This window comes from Argiope bruennichi, chromosome X2, assembly GCF_947563725.1.
Source record: "Argiope bruennichi chromosome X2, qqArgBrue1.1, whole genome shotgun sequence".
NCBI classification, from domain to species: Eukaryota; Metazoa; Arthropoda; class Arachnida; order Araneae; family Araneidae; genus Argiope; species Argiope bruennichi.
Genome location: NC_079163.1, coordinates 51,138,506 through 51,156,224, shown reverse-complemented (window position 1 = coordinate 51,156,224; position 17,719 = coordinate 51,138,506). Strand labels below are relative to the sequence as shown.

The 17,719-nt window shown below is 31.1% G+C and overlaps 2 protein-coding genes across 2 annotated transcripts; both read right to left on the bottom strand.

Annotated features, from left to right (window-relative positions):
- Positions 1–2,059: 2,059 nt before the first annotated feature.
- On the bottom strand, positions 2,060–3,019 carry LOC129959758 (uncharacterized). Its single transcript, XM_056072649.1, has one exon. It carries the CDS (start codon positions 3,017–3,019, stop codon positions 2,060–2,062), a length of 960 nt encoding a protein of 319 aa, XP_055928624.1.
- An 11,124-nt stretch (positions 3,020–14,143) lies between these two features.
- LOC129959756 (uncharacterized) lies at positions 14,144–15,103 on the bottom strand. The gene has a single exon (XM_056072648.1). The coding sequence runs from the start codon at positions 15,101–15,103 to the stop codon at positions 14,144–14,146; it is 960 nt and encodes a 319-aa protein (XP_055928623.1).
- Between the last annotated feature and the right edge of the window lie 2,616 nt (positions 15,104–17,719).

The following is a 17,719-nucleotide window of genomic DNA, read 5'->3' as shown; positions in this document are numbered from 1 at the left end:
CAAAAAATGTTTATATTCAACATGCAGTATTGTTAAAGAAATGTAAAACACAAACACATTAGACCATAAATAATTATTTTTAAAAATTGATAAAATTAAATATTTACACAACAAATCCCAATCTCAGTCTATTCCAAGGCCCGCCAAGGTTAAAAAATTAAGTCCTAAGCGAACCGCACATGTATAAAGCGTCCACCCACACCTAAGAAACAGATATCCAAAACACCACCAAGAAAAAAACGAAGAACCAGGAAACCATCTAAAAAAGTTGCCAAAATCAAAAATACTGTAAAATTAATAAATCAAGCTGATAAATAATCAGCCAATAAATAAATCAAGCTGATAAATAATCAACCAAAAAATAAATAAATAAAGCTGATAAATATTCAGACAATAAAAATGAGTAAGGCGCAACAGCCAATATCACCATTAATACCAGCATTCAATAATACACAAACCAAAACTAACTTCAAATTACTAAAAAACGCTGGATAATCAGATTCTTTTGACTCGTAAAATAAGTTAGGATCTTTTATCACAAGTGGACACGTTTAAATTAAGGGTAAATAATATCTTAATTACTTCAAAGATACTTTTACTCTTTCAAATGAAAAACTCACATTTTGTATAACGAACACTCTATTCAAATTATTTACAAGAAGAAAGTAGAAGTTGTAGTTGTTCTCTTTTGACAAGAAACTCCGGGTTGAGTTGTATACAATTTCGCTCGCGTACGCAACACTCCTACCTTTTGAGTCTGAAATTTTAAAACTCAAAACTAAATTAAGATCAAAGATCAAGTCTCTTGACAGTTTTAATCCTGGAAATGTTAACCTGGTTTTCATTCTTAATAATCCATTTTGGTCAACAATATATTGGATATTTTTTAGACCTTCGTTCTTACCGGAAACGAATGATGTTTTTTTTACAATCAACACGATTTTTGTTTCTGCTTTCTTCAGTTTGTCAGGAGTCAGTATGTCTGTTACACGACAAGATTTTGCTAGTTTACTGTTTCTGCAAAACCTGATCATCCATGCATTAACTCGAACCAGCTTCTCAAATGACGAAAATCTTATTAAGAATTCTCTAATGTAAACTGACACAAACAGAGAAGTGACAACTGATTTTTTTTCTTTTCTGCATTGACGACATTCTTGTCAGGGGATAAATTAGACATGGGCCACAATTCTTCTTCCTCTGTTAACCAGGCTGGACCTTCCCACCATCTTCGAGCTATCAAAGTATTAACTGAACAGGCTCTCGAAGGTAAGTCAGCTGGGTTTATATTTCCTGGTACGTGATTCCATTAATGATATTCACTGACCGATTTAATTTCCTTTAATCGGTTCATTACAAACGTTGCCCATTGCTCATCATTTTTAATCCAATACAAACAGTTCATGGAATCTGACCAGTAATAAGCAGGTATGTCACCAAGTTCTTCTAAATCGGTGCAAATACTTTTAGCAAGCCTGAAGCCGATGCAACAACCCAATAGCTCTAATCTGGAAATGGAAATACTTTTTAGAGGTGCTATTCGTGATTTTGCTACTACTAAATGACAAGTAACTCCTTGTTGGTTCACAGATCTTAAAAAAATGCAAGTAGCATAGGCTTGTTGACTAGCGTCACAAAATACATGCAAACTATGTTTTGAGTTCTTATGCCCCTGAATCCATCTTGGTATTTCTAGTTTGTTTAACTGATGTAATTGTCTGTCCCATTTTTCAAATTTATGAACAATTTCTTCTGGAAGAATATAATCCCAATCAGCCTTAATTTTCCACGTTTCTTGGAGCAATATTTTTGGAATTAAAGTTATGGGGGCAGTAATTCCAACAGGGTCAAATATTTTGTGACATTTTGAGAGAATATATCTCTTTGTTACTTTCACAGATTCACTCTGCGTGTCACTTCTGACATCAATTTTTAACGTGTCCCTTTCAATGTTCCAAAGAAAACCAAGAACTGGAACGTCTTGTAAGGTAAGAGAAGCATCTTGAGATTCATTACAATTGTCTTTTAAGGACTCAAAAGAATTGTATTGCCAGCCACGTCAATCAAATTTTCCGAGAGCCATGACTTTTGTGGATTCATTTATAAACTTTGTCAAGTCAGCTTCGCTTTTAACACTAGCCACACAATTGTCAACATACATAGATTTCTGTAGGTGTTGAGCTGTCATCTTGTAGCAATCAGAAGCTCCATCTAATAGGTGATTCAATGTCGCCCCTAAAAGGAATGGACTTGATTTGATCCCAAACACTACGCGGCAATGTCTGTAGATTTTGACATTATTTGATTGGTGGCAAGAATTATTTTGCCACCAAAGAAATCGCAGATAATCCTTGTCACTGTCATTCAGCTGAATCTGTAGAAAAGCTTTGCGTATATCGGCGATCACACCATACTTTCCAATACGAAACCTATTTATTAGGGATGGAATAAGTTCCACAAGGTTTGAACCTGTTATTAGGCAGTCATTTAAGGATGGACTTAATTTCGATTTTGCAGAACCATCGAAGACAGGTCTCATCCTTGTTGTTGAATTATCTTTTATGACAGGTCGATGAGGAAGATAGTGACACTTAGAGTCCTTGAGATCTTCACTATTTAACTCTTCAACAATACCTTCTTTCTTCCAGTCTTCAAAAACATTTTCATAGTCCTGTAGAATACCAAGATTTTTGATTCTATCAACTGTATTTTTCAATCTTTTCTCAGCAAGAGTTTTGTTCGAAGGTAGAACAGGGTGATCTTCTAACCATGGTAGTGAAACAACATATCTACCATCTCCATCTTGTTTAACAGAATTCAAGAACAGGTTTTCGGTTTCTTTCTCAATTTCCATTTGACTTTGTTTATTTGCAGGATCCAATATTCCAAGAGTGTCCAAACTCCAAAGATCACTAATGCTTTTATTGTTCACGTGTAAAGACAGTACTGTCATGTAGCTGTCATTTTTCACTTCATTTTCTAATTTTCCCATAAGAGTCCATCCAAGTAGCGTTTCCATTGCTACTAATCCGCAACTTTTCCAGTAAAAAGTTGACCGGCTATATCAGCACCTATCAACAAATGCACTGAAGACATTGAATCATAGAGACAGACTTCTTTGTCACTAAGAAATATTCCTTTTTCTTCAATCTCTTTGGTCCAAGGTCCAGAAGTCGCTGTTGGTATATCAATACATTTTGTCTCTTGATCATAAGCTTCGAAAGAACACTGATAGTCCTTTTAAAAACTGTTTGCATACACTTTGTATAAATGATGTTTCTGCTTACTCTCTATACCACCAAAAAGATTGTGGATCATCTTCAGCTCTAATTGGTTCATAACTCAATTTAGAAGCGGTTGCTTTAGTTATGGAAGATTTTTGGTTGACTGTGTCAATTAACGCTCTCACAGGAAAATTGCCGTCATTACCATAAAGATATACTACTAAAGTTTGCAGAAGAACATCAGCTGAACAAGTTGGATTCGCCAAGGTATTGTATTTTTCCTTTGAATTTGCCACAGCCTTGTTGACTATTTTATCGGAACCAGTGGATTCAAAATGCTTCATTTCAGGACACATAACATTATAATGTTTTCTTTGACACTGGGAACATTTAATTTCATTTGTACACTGCCTTACCATATGTCCAATCCTGAAACATCGATAACAGCATTTCTTCTTTGCCAGCAAAGTTGTTTTTTCCTGTAAATCTAAATTCAAAGCAAGTTTGCAATTTTCACTTTCATGATTCTTTTCGTTGCAAAAAACACAATTAGTAGAGCTTTGACTTCCAGCAAAAAGCCCGGCAGCAGTGTGCATTGGTTTTTTTCAATGAGTAAATCTTAGGAACAGAAAACCCTTTCATGGCCAGACTAATTCGTTCTTCTCCGTTTTTCAAAAACAGCATTAGTTTTTCCAATCGGGATTCTTCTTTTTTATCACTGTAACTATTATTCCTTTGCTAAGCTCTGAGAACTTCCTCGGATAAACAAGATTCAACTAAAGGAAAGTGCATAGCTGCATATTTTTCAGTGGTTACTCCAAAACTTTCTAAAGCTCTAAGCTGTGTCTCAATCCAATCGTACAAAATAGGACGTTTTAACCTTTGATCCCTAGAATTCATAGAAATTGTTAACTTCAAAAGTTCCCGAACATAGAATTCGACAAGTAAGTCATCTCGTCCAAATCGAGATTTTAACGAGTCTATTGCTTTGTGATAATTTTCCTTTGAAGGTGGAAAACTTTCAACTAACTCTCTAGCTCTAGTAGAAAGCAATGTAGCTTGTACCAAATACTGAAGTTTATCAGCCTCGTCAATATTTGGGTCACTATCAATTTTACTAAACTGACCCCAAATTGGCAACCAGTCTTTGATTTCACCACCAAACTTTAATTCCAGTAAAGGTAACTTAAATTTTCTTTTAGAAATACTCTGAACAGAACTAGAGTCATCACTTTCTTCACAGTTATTACTTTCGTTTTTAAAAATAATGTTGATTCGCTTAATTCATCTGCAGCAAAAGTTTCAGCATCCAAGTCATCTGGTTTCGTTTCTGTTTCAAGCAACATTAAATTCATAATTTCATCATTCAGTACACAAAGATCGTTATAATTTTCGCCAAGTAGCTCAAATTCGGCCAATAAATCAAAATCGTCCGTTAAATTGGCACCATCTTTAGAAATCACATCATTAATAGTTATATAAACGTGTAAATGCTGAACGTGCAACAGTTCTTTTCTTTTTAAAATTTTCCATTTTTATCTTAAACAAATTCAAAGTGCAATAAATTACTTAAATTCAAAATTCACTTGCCCTTTTCTCACTTATTATCCACATCAAATTATACAAGTACTGTCGCGGACGCCATTAGTTACGTTGTACCAGCATTCAATAATACACAAACCGAAACTAACTTCAAATTACTAAAAAACGATGGATCATCAGATTCTTTTGACATTAGCATGAATTATTATTGAAGTTAACAGTAAAGATTTATTCTAAAATGCTCTGTTTATAAGAATGAAATTAAATATTTTGCGGATTCTTTGTCTGGATATGTTGCTGAATGCAACTCTCATAAGACATTTTTATACTAACCCTTTATTTATTGAGGGGGACTCTGAAAGCTCCTAATTTTTCTAAAGGCATATAGCATTGTGTTCTATATTTTGCGCAAAATTTAAGGTTTAATTTTTTATATCTTCCAAATTACGATTGAATTTTCAAATATTATTCTAATATTTGACATTTTAATGGTAAAAATAAAATATTTACATTACATCGGTCTTCATCGGGAATTCGTTTCAAATGTTGCAAGAGCAATTTATAATTAGTCAATGTTGATCTAATTTCTCATCAGAATGTTTGCTTCTATTTTACGCTGCTCTCTTACTGCTAACAGACGTATGTCTCTTTGCTCTAATTCTGCAATGGATCATGATGAATAACTTTAACAAAGGGAAAATGGTGATAAATAATTTAAGACAAAGAACAACAACAACAGCAAAAGAAAAACAAAAAATCAAGACGATTAAAAGTTCCAGACATTGCTTGTTTAAGTTAGAATTAACATTCACTTGAAGAAGCAGAGTCCGAATTTGTTAATTAACTTGTCTCTTTTTTTTTTTTCCCTTCATTTTCTTAATTCATTATCAAATAATTTATTTGATTAAACACTTTGTGTAATATTGTTTATATATTTAAAGAAACATGTATAGTGGTACCTTACGTAATAAGCGAAATTCGTTCTAGAATCTTATTCGGAAAAATGCTACATCCTTGTTACGCACAAAAAAAAAAAAAAAAAAAATCTATCCAGAGAAAACCATGTAAAACAGGACAGTCTGTCCCATTACACACACACACTGCATTTTAATGCATGCCTTTTTTTTACAAGAAAACTGTCTAAAGACATTTGTCTTTGGATACGCTTCGAAATTTAGCGAAAATGAAGAATAGCATTATTCGTAAATTAATTAGAATGTGTATAGCTACTACCTTATAAGGGTGATAAGACAGTAACTTTCAGTATCTCCCTTATTTCACTGGAAGGCTGCTGCTCTGTTGAAGTTGTGATTTTCTTTTTTCTAGATCAAATCTAATACTGCAACTTCTTGCTGCAGTACAGAACACACCTCCATAAAGTTTTCGGGAGTTCTTTCTATATTCTTCCGTCAGCTCAATGATGTCGTGCTATCCATCTTTGGCCACATAATCATGACTTCTATTTTTAGGAATTTTTTTTCACTATAATCCTGTTTCTTTGTTACATTTTGTCGATACCACAAAACAAAATTATGATATCACACATCATAACTAAATCTTTCAATTATTGTTCACTTGGTGTCAAATCGTGCTTGGTTTTTAATTTCGCTAAAATTCAACTTTATTTTACTGCAACATAAAGATATCTCTTTACAGAGATTATATATTCATTTGAACTTGAAATAAAAACTGATGTTCAATACACATTTTCATTTTTCAATTATTGAAAAAAATTACTACCTGCATTTTATTTACAAAAATGTTTAATAATTATGTGAAAATTTAAGAAATTATTTGCAAATTACTATCATTTCATTTTATTTATAGCATGATAATTCTAATTTTTATTATTTGGAGGCATTTTTTTTTCAATTGATAGGTGTTTACTTTTATTTGGTTTTGTTAAATGCTTAGAATGAACTGCTCTCTTTTTTTAATGGATTTGATTAATTGTCACATTTTATATGATACCAAGTATCCTAAATGATTTACATGAATATTAAATTGGACTTTATGCCACTGATAACTTAAACAATCTGATTGATTTTGCTCCTGGGTCAAAATATTGGCCTAATATTATAAAAATCTGTTTAATTTTGATTTACTAAGAATTTGGAATATTTAATTTTTTGCACAATAAGTTTCTTTTTTTGATACATTTCGACAGATACCCCATATCAAAGATAATTTACTTAATTATTATACAACACATTTTCAGTGAATGTCTCGTTAATTCTTCATTTAGTGTGAAATCACATTTTGTTTTTAATTTCACTAAAATTCAACTTCATTCCATTGCAATATAAAATTTCTCTCTATGCAGATTACATAATCATTTGATTTTAGAATAAAAAACTCATGCTGAACACACATTTTCATTTTCCAATTATTGATTTAAATTACATACTGCCATTTTATTCACAAAAGCAATTAATAATTGTATATTTAAGTAATCAGTTGCAAATGATTATCATTTCCTTTTGTTTATAGCACGAAAATTCTGGGTAGTTTCAAGTTGAGGAAAATGTTTTCCATAAAAGTTACGGTTTGTATATTTTTCTACTAAAAATATTCTCCATTTATAAATTTGATTATCTGTTATTTTTTGTAATTAGATACCAAGGATAAGATACAAGAATATTAAAATGGAATTCATACCATTAATAGCTTAATAATTTGATTTATTTTGCTCATAAGCCAACAAATTGAACTTATTATAAAAATATATTTAGTTTTGATTCAATAAATATTTGATTTTTTTTTTTTTTTTTTTGCTCAACAAGGGTTTTTTTTTATATATATATATATATACATATTGAATAATACAACATAACAAAACTAACTTGCATAGTTATTATTTCGCACATTCTTGATGACCTCATTTATTGTTCATATGGTGCCTAACCTTCATTCAGTTTTAAATTTCTGCTTTGAAAATGTAGCTTTATTCAATTGCAATATAAAGTGTTCTCACCATGTAGTTTACATATTCATTTGATCTTGGAATAAAAACTGATGTTCAACACACATTATCGTTTTCCAATTATTGATATAAATAGCATACTCCCACTGTATTCAAACAACAGTTTAGTAGTTGTATCAATATTGAAGAAATTATGTGCAAATTATTTTCATTTCATCTTATTTACAGCACATACGAGTCAACTTTTCAATTTTTAATTTGAATTTTCTCTTCAAATTCAACTCAAAATTTCTCTTCAAATTATTCACGTGTTTTATTTTATGTTGTTAAATATTTAGAAAAAAATTTCTTCTCTCTTTTAATGGATTTGACGACTTGTTATATTTTATTTTATACCAAGGATCATAAATGATTTACACCAATATTAAATTGGACTTTATATCATTGATATCTAAATAACTTGATTGACTTTGCATCTAGGTCAATAGATTGAACTAATATTTTAAAAATATATTTAGTTTTGATTTACTAAGTATTTAGAATATTGATTTTTTTGCACAATAAGCTTGTTTCTTTATTACATTTTGATTAATACAACAAAACAAAACTAACTTGCATAATTATAAAATAGAACATCCTTGATGACCTCATTTATTGTTCATATGGTGTCAAAACTTCATTAATTTTTAATTTATGTTTTGAAAATTCAGTTTTATTCAATTACAAAATAAAGTTTTCTCTCTATGTAGATTACATATTCATTTGAAATTGCAAAATAAAGTTTTCTCTCTATGTATGTTACATATTCATTTGAAATTGCAAAATAAAGTTTTCTCTCTATGTATGTTACATATTCATTTGAAATTGTGTCACATGAAACGAGTTCCAGCAAAATTTACTTACTTGTTGGAATAAAAAACTCGTATTCAAGACAGATTTCATAATTTTAATAATTGACGTTAATTACATTCTGGCTTTTTATTTCAACATTTGTTTAAAAATTCTTTGATTATTTAAGAAATTATTATTATTTCCTTTTATTTTAGCATGATGAGTGATTTTAATACGTGGAGACTTAGAAGTATTTTCTTTAATACAAACATTTCATGTGAACGGTAAAAGTAGAAGTAAAATATTAAAATGAGAATAATGAGATCTAATATTCTGTAGCAGAAGCAACAAGCATAAGGAATAAAAATACATATAGAAAGTGATATGTAATTAGTAAATATTTATACTTTTATAAAACAAAATATTTGCATGTGCTAAAGAAAAAGTATTAAAATGTTATTTTAATTGAATGATCTATAATTAATTATAATAGAAAATCTTTATAAAGCTGTGTTATGAAGTTTAATATCAATAGATAGATTCCTAAAATTTATATTTTCATAAAAAACCTCTTCTTTTTTAGCAGTTAGTGAATCACAAAATATTAGTTCTATCTTCCCTTTTCTGCTATAGTCTGTTTTGTTTGTTATTTTTATTTATTGTTCTCCCATTTGTCACACGTGGGATGTATATAAAACTTTTTCTTTGAAAAACCTTGGTCATTGATCAAGATAATTTTTTTTAAATTAAATAAACATCTCAATATTTAAACCAATAAATATCATGGGGATGATAAAGGTATCTATTTAAAAATAGTATAAAAAATTTTTGTTCAGTAGTTCCACCTTATGAAAATTTACTTAAATTTGACTTAATTTTTAAATGAAAATCTAATCCAAAAAAGCGGGTGGAGACACTAATGCACAGATTCCTAACCTCCCAAATATATCTATTCTCAAATCTGGTCACTCTCAACAATTTGTTCTGTATATTGCTATTAGACACACAGATATTGAAACCTCCTTTCTCCTGGCTCATCTGTGGTAGACAATAAACAACACTTTATTAATATTTTAATACATTAATTAAGATACTTTTGGATTTTAATATAATAATTGACGTATAATATAAACTGAAATTTGTTATTTATTATACCATTTGTCCAAATATAATTAGAGACACACAATACTACTCTAAAATATTTTCAACACTTTTCTGTTATATTATGATATATTTAAAACCAATTACAATAAATAAATGGAAAAAGAAAGGGATAATGATATTTGTAATTCAAAGGTAGCGTCAGGACTCAGAAGGATGAAAAAAGCTACGAGAAGTTATAATATAGTGACTTACAATGATAAATTTAATCATTAAGAAGTATCCCTTAAATTAAGCAACAAGAAGAAAGGCCACTTTTTTAAACTCAAGAGTTAAATGTTGAATGAAAAATCATCTATACTTTAATTACCCCTCAAGAGATTTAATGAGTGTTTTTCGAGATGATAATGCTAGACTCGTGTCTTCACTTATTTTGCATTTACATCACTTTATTTCTGCATTTACTTTGCGAGCATAAAATTAGTTACTCAGCTCATTTTCTTCAAATGCCTAGAATGTATCCGTTATTATATTAGAAATATTTTCCCACTATCAGCATTAAAATCTGATACTGTTTCATTGTATTTTGATGGCTATAACCCTTTTTGAAATGTTCAGAAGAGCCAGAACCTTTTCCACATAGGCTGGACTACGCTATCAGTAAAATTTTGCTCCCTATCCTAATGTGTTTCTTAGATAGAAATAAACAGGAATTCATTGTCAATATTTATGTTTCCAACTGTTCATCAAGAAACTAAAGACAAAAACCTGCAAGTAAACAGTATTTTCTTTAATACAAACATTTTAAGTGAAAGGTACAATCAGAAGAAATATTAAAATGAGAAAAATGAGATCGGACATTCTGTAGCAGCAACAGCAACAAGCACGAGAAATGAAAAATACATATAGAAAGTGGCAAGAAGAAAAAAAACATTGATTTTATACCGTAAGTTCATGATTTGTTGTATCATTTCTCGAATTCATGTACAAAGGTCCAAATTATAATTCATGTTACTTTTTTCTGATCCCTTTCATTAGAACACATTTAAATATTAAAGATAAGTGTTCATTAAATTTAAAAAAAACATTCAAAATATGAAAGAAAAACAAAAATATACACAACTGCTTCTTAATGTCTTAAGATTAGTTTCGCTCCTTCTTTGCATTTCAACCAAGTCCCTTTCATAACTTTTCATACTTATAAAAGGAAATGTGAAAAATGTTTATATTCAACTTGCAGTATTGCTAAAGAAATGCAAAACACATAAGGTCATAAAAAATTATTTTTAAAAATTCATACAATTAAATATTTACACACCAAATCCCAATCTCAGTTTTTTCGAAAGATAGATTAATTATTAAGTTCATCAGAGGGAAAGCAGATTTCATCCTGCATCGACATTAGTATGTAACACAGATATTAGATATAATTAAAATTCAAATCTAATAATAACTGAATATACTTTTTGCGACATGCCAAAAAAAAAAAAAAAAAAACCACTACATTTTAAAATACATTATATCTTAAAAAGCACTATTTTCAATCTTTAATCTTATAAAAAAGCTGAGAAAAGAATATACTGGAGTGAAAAACATAATCAGTCTTAATAACATACAGAAATGTTCGAATATTTCTAATGAAAAGAAAGTCTTAGATTTATTTTCTTTAATACAAACATTTTAAGTGAACAATACAATTAGAAGAAATATTAAAATGAGAATAATGAGATCGGACATTCTGTAGCAGCAGCAACAAGCACGAGAAATGAAAAATACATATAGAAAGTGGCAAGAAAAAAAACATTGATTTTATACCATAAGTTCATGATTTGTTGTATCATTTCTTGAATTCATGAACAAAGGTCCAATTTATAATTCATGTTACTTTTTTCGGATTCCTTACATTTGAACACATTTAATATGAACATAAAGTGTTGACTGAATAAAAAAAACTTGAAAATATGAAAGAAACACAAAAATATGCACACCTACCTCTGAATGTCCCAAGATTAGTTTAGCTCTGTAACGATTCGGTTATACCGAGGACTGAACAAGCATTGATTGGGTTTGTAGTCGAATAACATGACCACAAGACAGAAGTAATTACTTATGTCTCGTAGTTGTTAACTGGCTTATAAAACATCACCACCCCTCGAGTGAGTCGGTGGTCAGACGAACGATATTTTGTCCTGTTTCTTGCTTTTGTTAGTGGGGTAATTGGCTGTTGCGTCTTACCCATTTTTATTGTCTGAATATTTATCAGCATTGTTTATTATCAGTTACATATTATTATTAATCATGATTTGGTGTATCATTTCTTGAATTCTGAACACAAAGTGGTAATGAAATAAAAAAAAAAACTTAAAAATATTACAGAAAAACAAAAATATACACACTTGCCTCTTTATGTCCTAAGATAAACTAAGCCCCTTTCATAACTTTTCATACCTATAAAAGGAAATGCAAAAAATGTTTATATTCAACATGCAGTATTGTTAAAGAAATGTAAAACACAAACACATTAGACCATAAATAATTATTTTTAAAAATTGATAAAATTAAATATTTACACAACAAATCCCAATCTCAGTCTATTCCAAGGCCCGCCAAGGTTAAAAAATTAAGTCCTAAGCGAACCGCACATGTATAAAGCGTCCACCCACACCTAAGAAACAGATATCCAAAACACCACCAAGAAAAAAACGAAGAACCAGGAAACCATCTAAAAAAGTTGCCAAAATCAAAAATACTGTAAAATTAATAAATCAAGCTGATAAATAATCAGCCAATAAATAAATCAAGCTGATAAATAATCAACCAAAAAATAAATAAATAAAGCTGATAAATATTCAGACAATAAAAATGAGTAAGGCGCAACAGCCAATATCACCATTAATACCAGCATTCAATAATACACAAACCAAAACTAACTTCAAATTACTAAAAAACGCTGGATAATCAGATTCTTTTGACTCGTAAAATAAGTTAGGATCTTTTATCACAAGTGGACACGTTTAAATTAAGGGTAAATAATATCTTAATTACTTCAAAGATACTTTTACTCTTTCAAATGAAAAACTCACATTTTGTATAACGAACACTCTATTCAAATTATTTACAAGAAGAAAGTAGAAGTTGTAGTTGTTCTCTTTTGACAAGAAACTCCGGGTTGAGTTGTATACAATTTCGCTCGCGTACGCAACACTCCTACCTTTTGAGTCTGAAATTTTAAAACTCAAAACTAAATTAAGATCAAAGATCAAGTCTCTTGACAGTTTTAATCCTGGAAATGTTAACCTGGTTTTCATTCTTAATAATCCATTTTGGTCAACAATATATTGGATATTTTTTAGACCTTCGTTCTTACCGGAAACGAATGATGTTTTTTTTACAATCAACACGATTTTTGTTTCTGCTTTCTTCAGTTTGTCAGGAGTCAGTATGTCTGTTACACGACAAGATTTTGCTAGTTTACTGTTTCTGCAAAACCTGATCATCCATGCATTAACTCGAACCAGCTTCTCAAATGACGAAAATCTTATTAAGAATTCTCTAATGTAAACTGACACAAACAGAGAAGTGACAACTGATTTTTTTTCTTTTCTGCATTGACGACATTCTTGTCAGGGGATAAATTAGACATGGGCCACAATTCTTCTTCCTCTGTTAACCAGGCTGGACCTTCCCACCATCTTCGAGCTATCAAAGTATTAACTGAACAGGCTCTCGAAGGTAAGTCAGCTGGGTTTATATTTCCTGGTACGTGATTCCATTAATGATATTCACTGACCGATTTAATTTCCTTTAATCGGTTCATTACAAACGTTGCCCATTGCTCATCATTTTTAATCCAATACAAACAGTTCATGGAATCTGACCAGTAATAAGCAGGTATGTCACCAAGTTCTTCTAAATCGGTGCAAATACTTTTAGCAAGCCTGAAGCCGATGCAACAACCCAATAGCTCTAATCTGGAAATGGAAATACGTTTTAGAGGTGCTATTCGTGATTTTGCTACTACTAAATGACAAGTAACTCCTTGTTGGTTCACAGATCTTAAAAAAATGCAAGTAGCATAGGCTTGTTGACTAGCGTCACAAAATACATGCAAACTATGTTTTGAGTTCTTATGCCCCTGAATCCATCTTGGTATTTCTAGTTTGTTTAACTGATGTAATTGTCTGTCCCATTTTTCAAATTTATGAACAATTTCTTCTGGAAGAATATAATCCCAATCAGCCTTAATTTTCCACGTTTCTTGGAGCAATATTTTTGGAATTAAAGTTATGGGGGCAGTAATTCCAATAGGGTCAAATATTTTGTGACATTTTGAGAGAATATATCTCTTTGTTACTTTCACAGATTCACTCTGCGTGTCACTTCTGACATCAATTTTTAACGTGTCCCTTTCAATGTTCCAAAGAAAACCAAGAACTGGAACGTCTTGTAAGGTAAGAGAAGCATCTTGAGATTCATTACAATTGTCTTTTAAGGACTCAAAAGAATTGTATTGCCAGCCACGTCAATCAAATTTTCCGAGAGCCATGACTTTTGTGGATTCATTTATAAACTTTGTCAAGTCAGCTTCGCTTTTAACACTAGCCACACAATTGTCAACATACATAGATTTCTGTAGGTGTTGAGCTGTCATCTTGTAGCAATCAGAAGCTCCATCTAATAGGTGATTCAATGTCGCCCCTAAAAGGAATGGACTTGATTTGATCCCAAACACTACGCGGCAATGTCTGTAGATTTTGACATTATTTGATTGGTGGCAAGAATTATTTTGCCACCAAAGAAATCGCAGATAATCCTTGTCACTGTCATTCAGCTGAATCTGTAGAAAAGCTTTGCGTATATCGGCGATCACACCATACTTTCCAATACGAAACCTATTTATTAGGGATGGAATAAGTTCCACAAGGTTTGAACCTGTTATTAGGCAGTCATTTAAGGATGGACTTAATTTCGATTTTGCAGAACCATCGAAGACAGGTCTCATCCTTGTTGTTGAATTATCTTTTATGACAGGTCGATGAGGAAGATAGTGACACTTAGAGTCCTTGAGATCTTCACTATTTAACTCTTCAACAATACCTTCTTTCTTCCAGTCTTCAAAAACATTTTCATAGTCCTGTAGAATACCAAGATTTTTGATTCTATCAACTGTATTTTTCAATCTTTTCTCAGCAAGAGTTTTGTTCGAAGGTAGAACAGGGTGATCTTCTAACCATGGTAGTGAAACAACATATCTACCATCTCCATCTTGTTTAACAGAATTCAAGAACAGGTTTTCGGTTTCTTTCTCAATTTCCATTTGACTTTGTTTATTTGCAGGATCCAATATTCCAAGAGTGTCCAAACTCCAAAGATCACTAATGCTTTTATTGTTCACGTGTAAAGACAGTACTGTCATGTAGCTGTCATTTTTCACTTCATTTTCTAATTTTCCCATAAGAGTCCATCCAAGTAGCGTTTCCATTGCTACTAATCCGCAACTTTTCCAGTAAAAAGTTGACCGGCTATATCAGCACCTATCAACAAATGCACTGAAGACATTGAATCATAGAGACAGACTTCTTTGTCACTAAGAAATATTCCTTTTTCTTCAATCTCTTTGTTCCAAGGTCCAGAAGTCGCTGTTGGTATATCAATACATATTGTCTCTTGATCATAAGCTTCGAAAGAACACTGATAGTCCTTTTAAAAACTGTTTGCATACACTTTGTATAAATGATGTTTCTGCTTACTCTCTATACCACCAAAAAGATTGTGGATCATCTTCAGCTCTAATTGGTTCATAACTCAATTTAGAAGCGGTTGCTTTAGTTATGGAAGATTTTTGGTTGACTGTGTCAATTAACGCTCTCACAGGAAAATTGCCGTCATTACCATAAAGATATACTACTAAAGTTTGCAGAAGAACATCAGCTGAACAAGTTGGATTCGCCAAGGTATTGTATTTTTCCTTTGAATTTGCCACAGCCTTGTTGACTATTTTATCGGAACCAGTGGATTCAAAATGCTTCATTTCAGGACACATAACATTATAATGTTTTCTTTGACACTGGGAACATTTAATTTCATTTGTACACTGCCTTACCATATGTCCAATCCTGAAACATCGATAACAGCATTTCTTCTTTGCCAGCAAAGTTGTTTTTTCCTGTAAATCTAAATTCAAAGCAAGTTTGCAATTTTCACTTTCATGATTCTTTTCGTTGCAAAAAACACAATTAGTAGAGCTTTGACTTCCAGCAAAAAGCCCGGCAGCAGTGTGCATTGGTTTTTTTCAATGAGTAAATCTTAGGAACAGAAAACCCTTTCATGGCCAGACTAATTCGTTCTTCTCCGTTTTTCAAAAACAGCATTAGTTTTTCCAATCGGGATTCTTCTTTTTTATCACTGTAACTATTATTCCTTTGCTAAGCTCTGAGAACTTCCTCGGATAAACAAGATTCAACTAAAGGAAAGTGCATAGCTGCATATTTTTCAGTGGTTACTCCAAAACTTTCTAAAGCTCTAAGCTGTGTCTCAATCCAATCGTACAAAATAGGACGTTTTAACCTTTGATCCCTAGAATTCATAGAAATTGTTAACTTCAAAAGTTCCCGAACATAGAATTCGACAAGTAAGTCATCTCGTCCAAATCGAGATTTTAACGAGTCTATTGCTTTGTGATAATTTTCCTTTGAAGGTGGAAAACTTTCAACTAACTCTCTAGCTCTAGTAGAAAGCAATGTAGCTTGTACCAAATATTGAAGTTTATCAGCCTCGTCAATATTTGGGTCACTATCAATTTTACTAAACTGACCCCAAATTGGCAACCAGTCTTTGATTTCACCACCAAACTTTAATTCCAGTAAAGGTAACTTAAATTTTCTTTTAGAAATACTCTGAACAGAACTAGAGTCATCACTTTCTTCATAGTTATTACTTTCCTTTTTAAAAATAATGTTGATTCGCTTAATTCATCTGCAGCTTATATTCATCTGCAGCAAAAGTTTCAGCATCCAAGTCATCTGGTTTCGTTTCTGTTTCAAGCAACATTAAATTCATAATTTCATCATTCAGTACACAAAGATCGTTATAATTTTCGCCAAGTAGCTCAAATTCGGCCAATAAATCAAAATCGTCCGTTAAATTGGCACCATCTTTAGAAATCACATCATTAATAGTTATATAAACGTGTAAATGCTGAACGTGCAACAGTTCTTTTCTTTTTAAAATTTTCCATTTTTATCTTAAACAAATTCAAAGTACAATAAATTACTTAAATTCAAAATTCACTTGCCCTTTTCTCACTTATTATCCACATCAAATTATACAAGTACTGTCGCGGACGCCATTAGTTACGTTGTACCAGCATTCAACAATACACAAACCGAAACTAACTTCAAATTACTAAAAAACGCTGGATCATCAGATTCTTTTGACATTAGCATGAATTATTATTGAAGTTAACAGTAAAGATTTATTCTAAAATGCTCTGTTTAGAAGAATGAAATTAAATATTTTGCGGATTCTTTGTCTGGATATGTTGCTGAATGCAACTCTCATAAGACATTTTTATACTAACCCTTTATTTATTGAGGGGGACTCTGAAAGCTCCTAATTTTTCTAAAGGCATATAGCATTGTGTTCTATATTTTGCGCAAAATTTAAGGTTTAATTTTTTATATCTTCCAAATTACGATTGAATTTTCAAATATTATTCTAATATTTGACATTTTAATGGTAAAAATAAAATATTTACATTACATCGGTCTTCATCGGGAATTCGTTTCAAATGTTGCAAGAGCAATTTATAATTAGTCAATGTTGATCTAATTTCTCATCAGAATGTTTGCTTCTATTTTACGCTGCTCTCTTACTGCTAACAGACGTATGTCTCTTTGCTCTAATTCTGCAATGGATCATGATGAATAACTTTAACAAAGGGAAAATGGTGATAAATAATTTAAGACAAAGAACAACAACAACAGCAAAAGAAAAACAAAAAATCAAGACGATTAAAAGTTCCAGACATTGCTTGTTTAAGTTAGAATTAACATTCACTTGAAGAAGCAGAGTCCGAATTTGTTAATTAACTTGTCTC

Bases quoted from the DNA above. Each gene is read 5' to 3' on its own strand.
- LOC129959758 (XM_056072649.1), bottom strand. From the start codon at position 3,019: ATGGAAACGCTACTTGGATGGACTCTTATGGGAAAATTAGAAAATGAA.
- LOC129959756 (XM_056072648.1), bottom strand. From the start codon at position 15,103: ATGGAAACGCTACTTGGATGGACTCTTATGGGAAAATTAGAAAATGAA.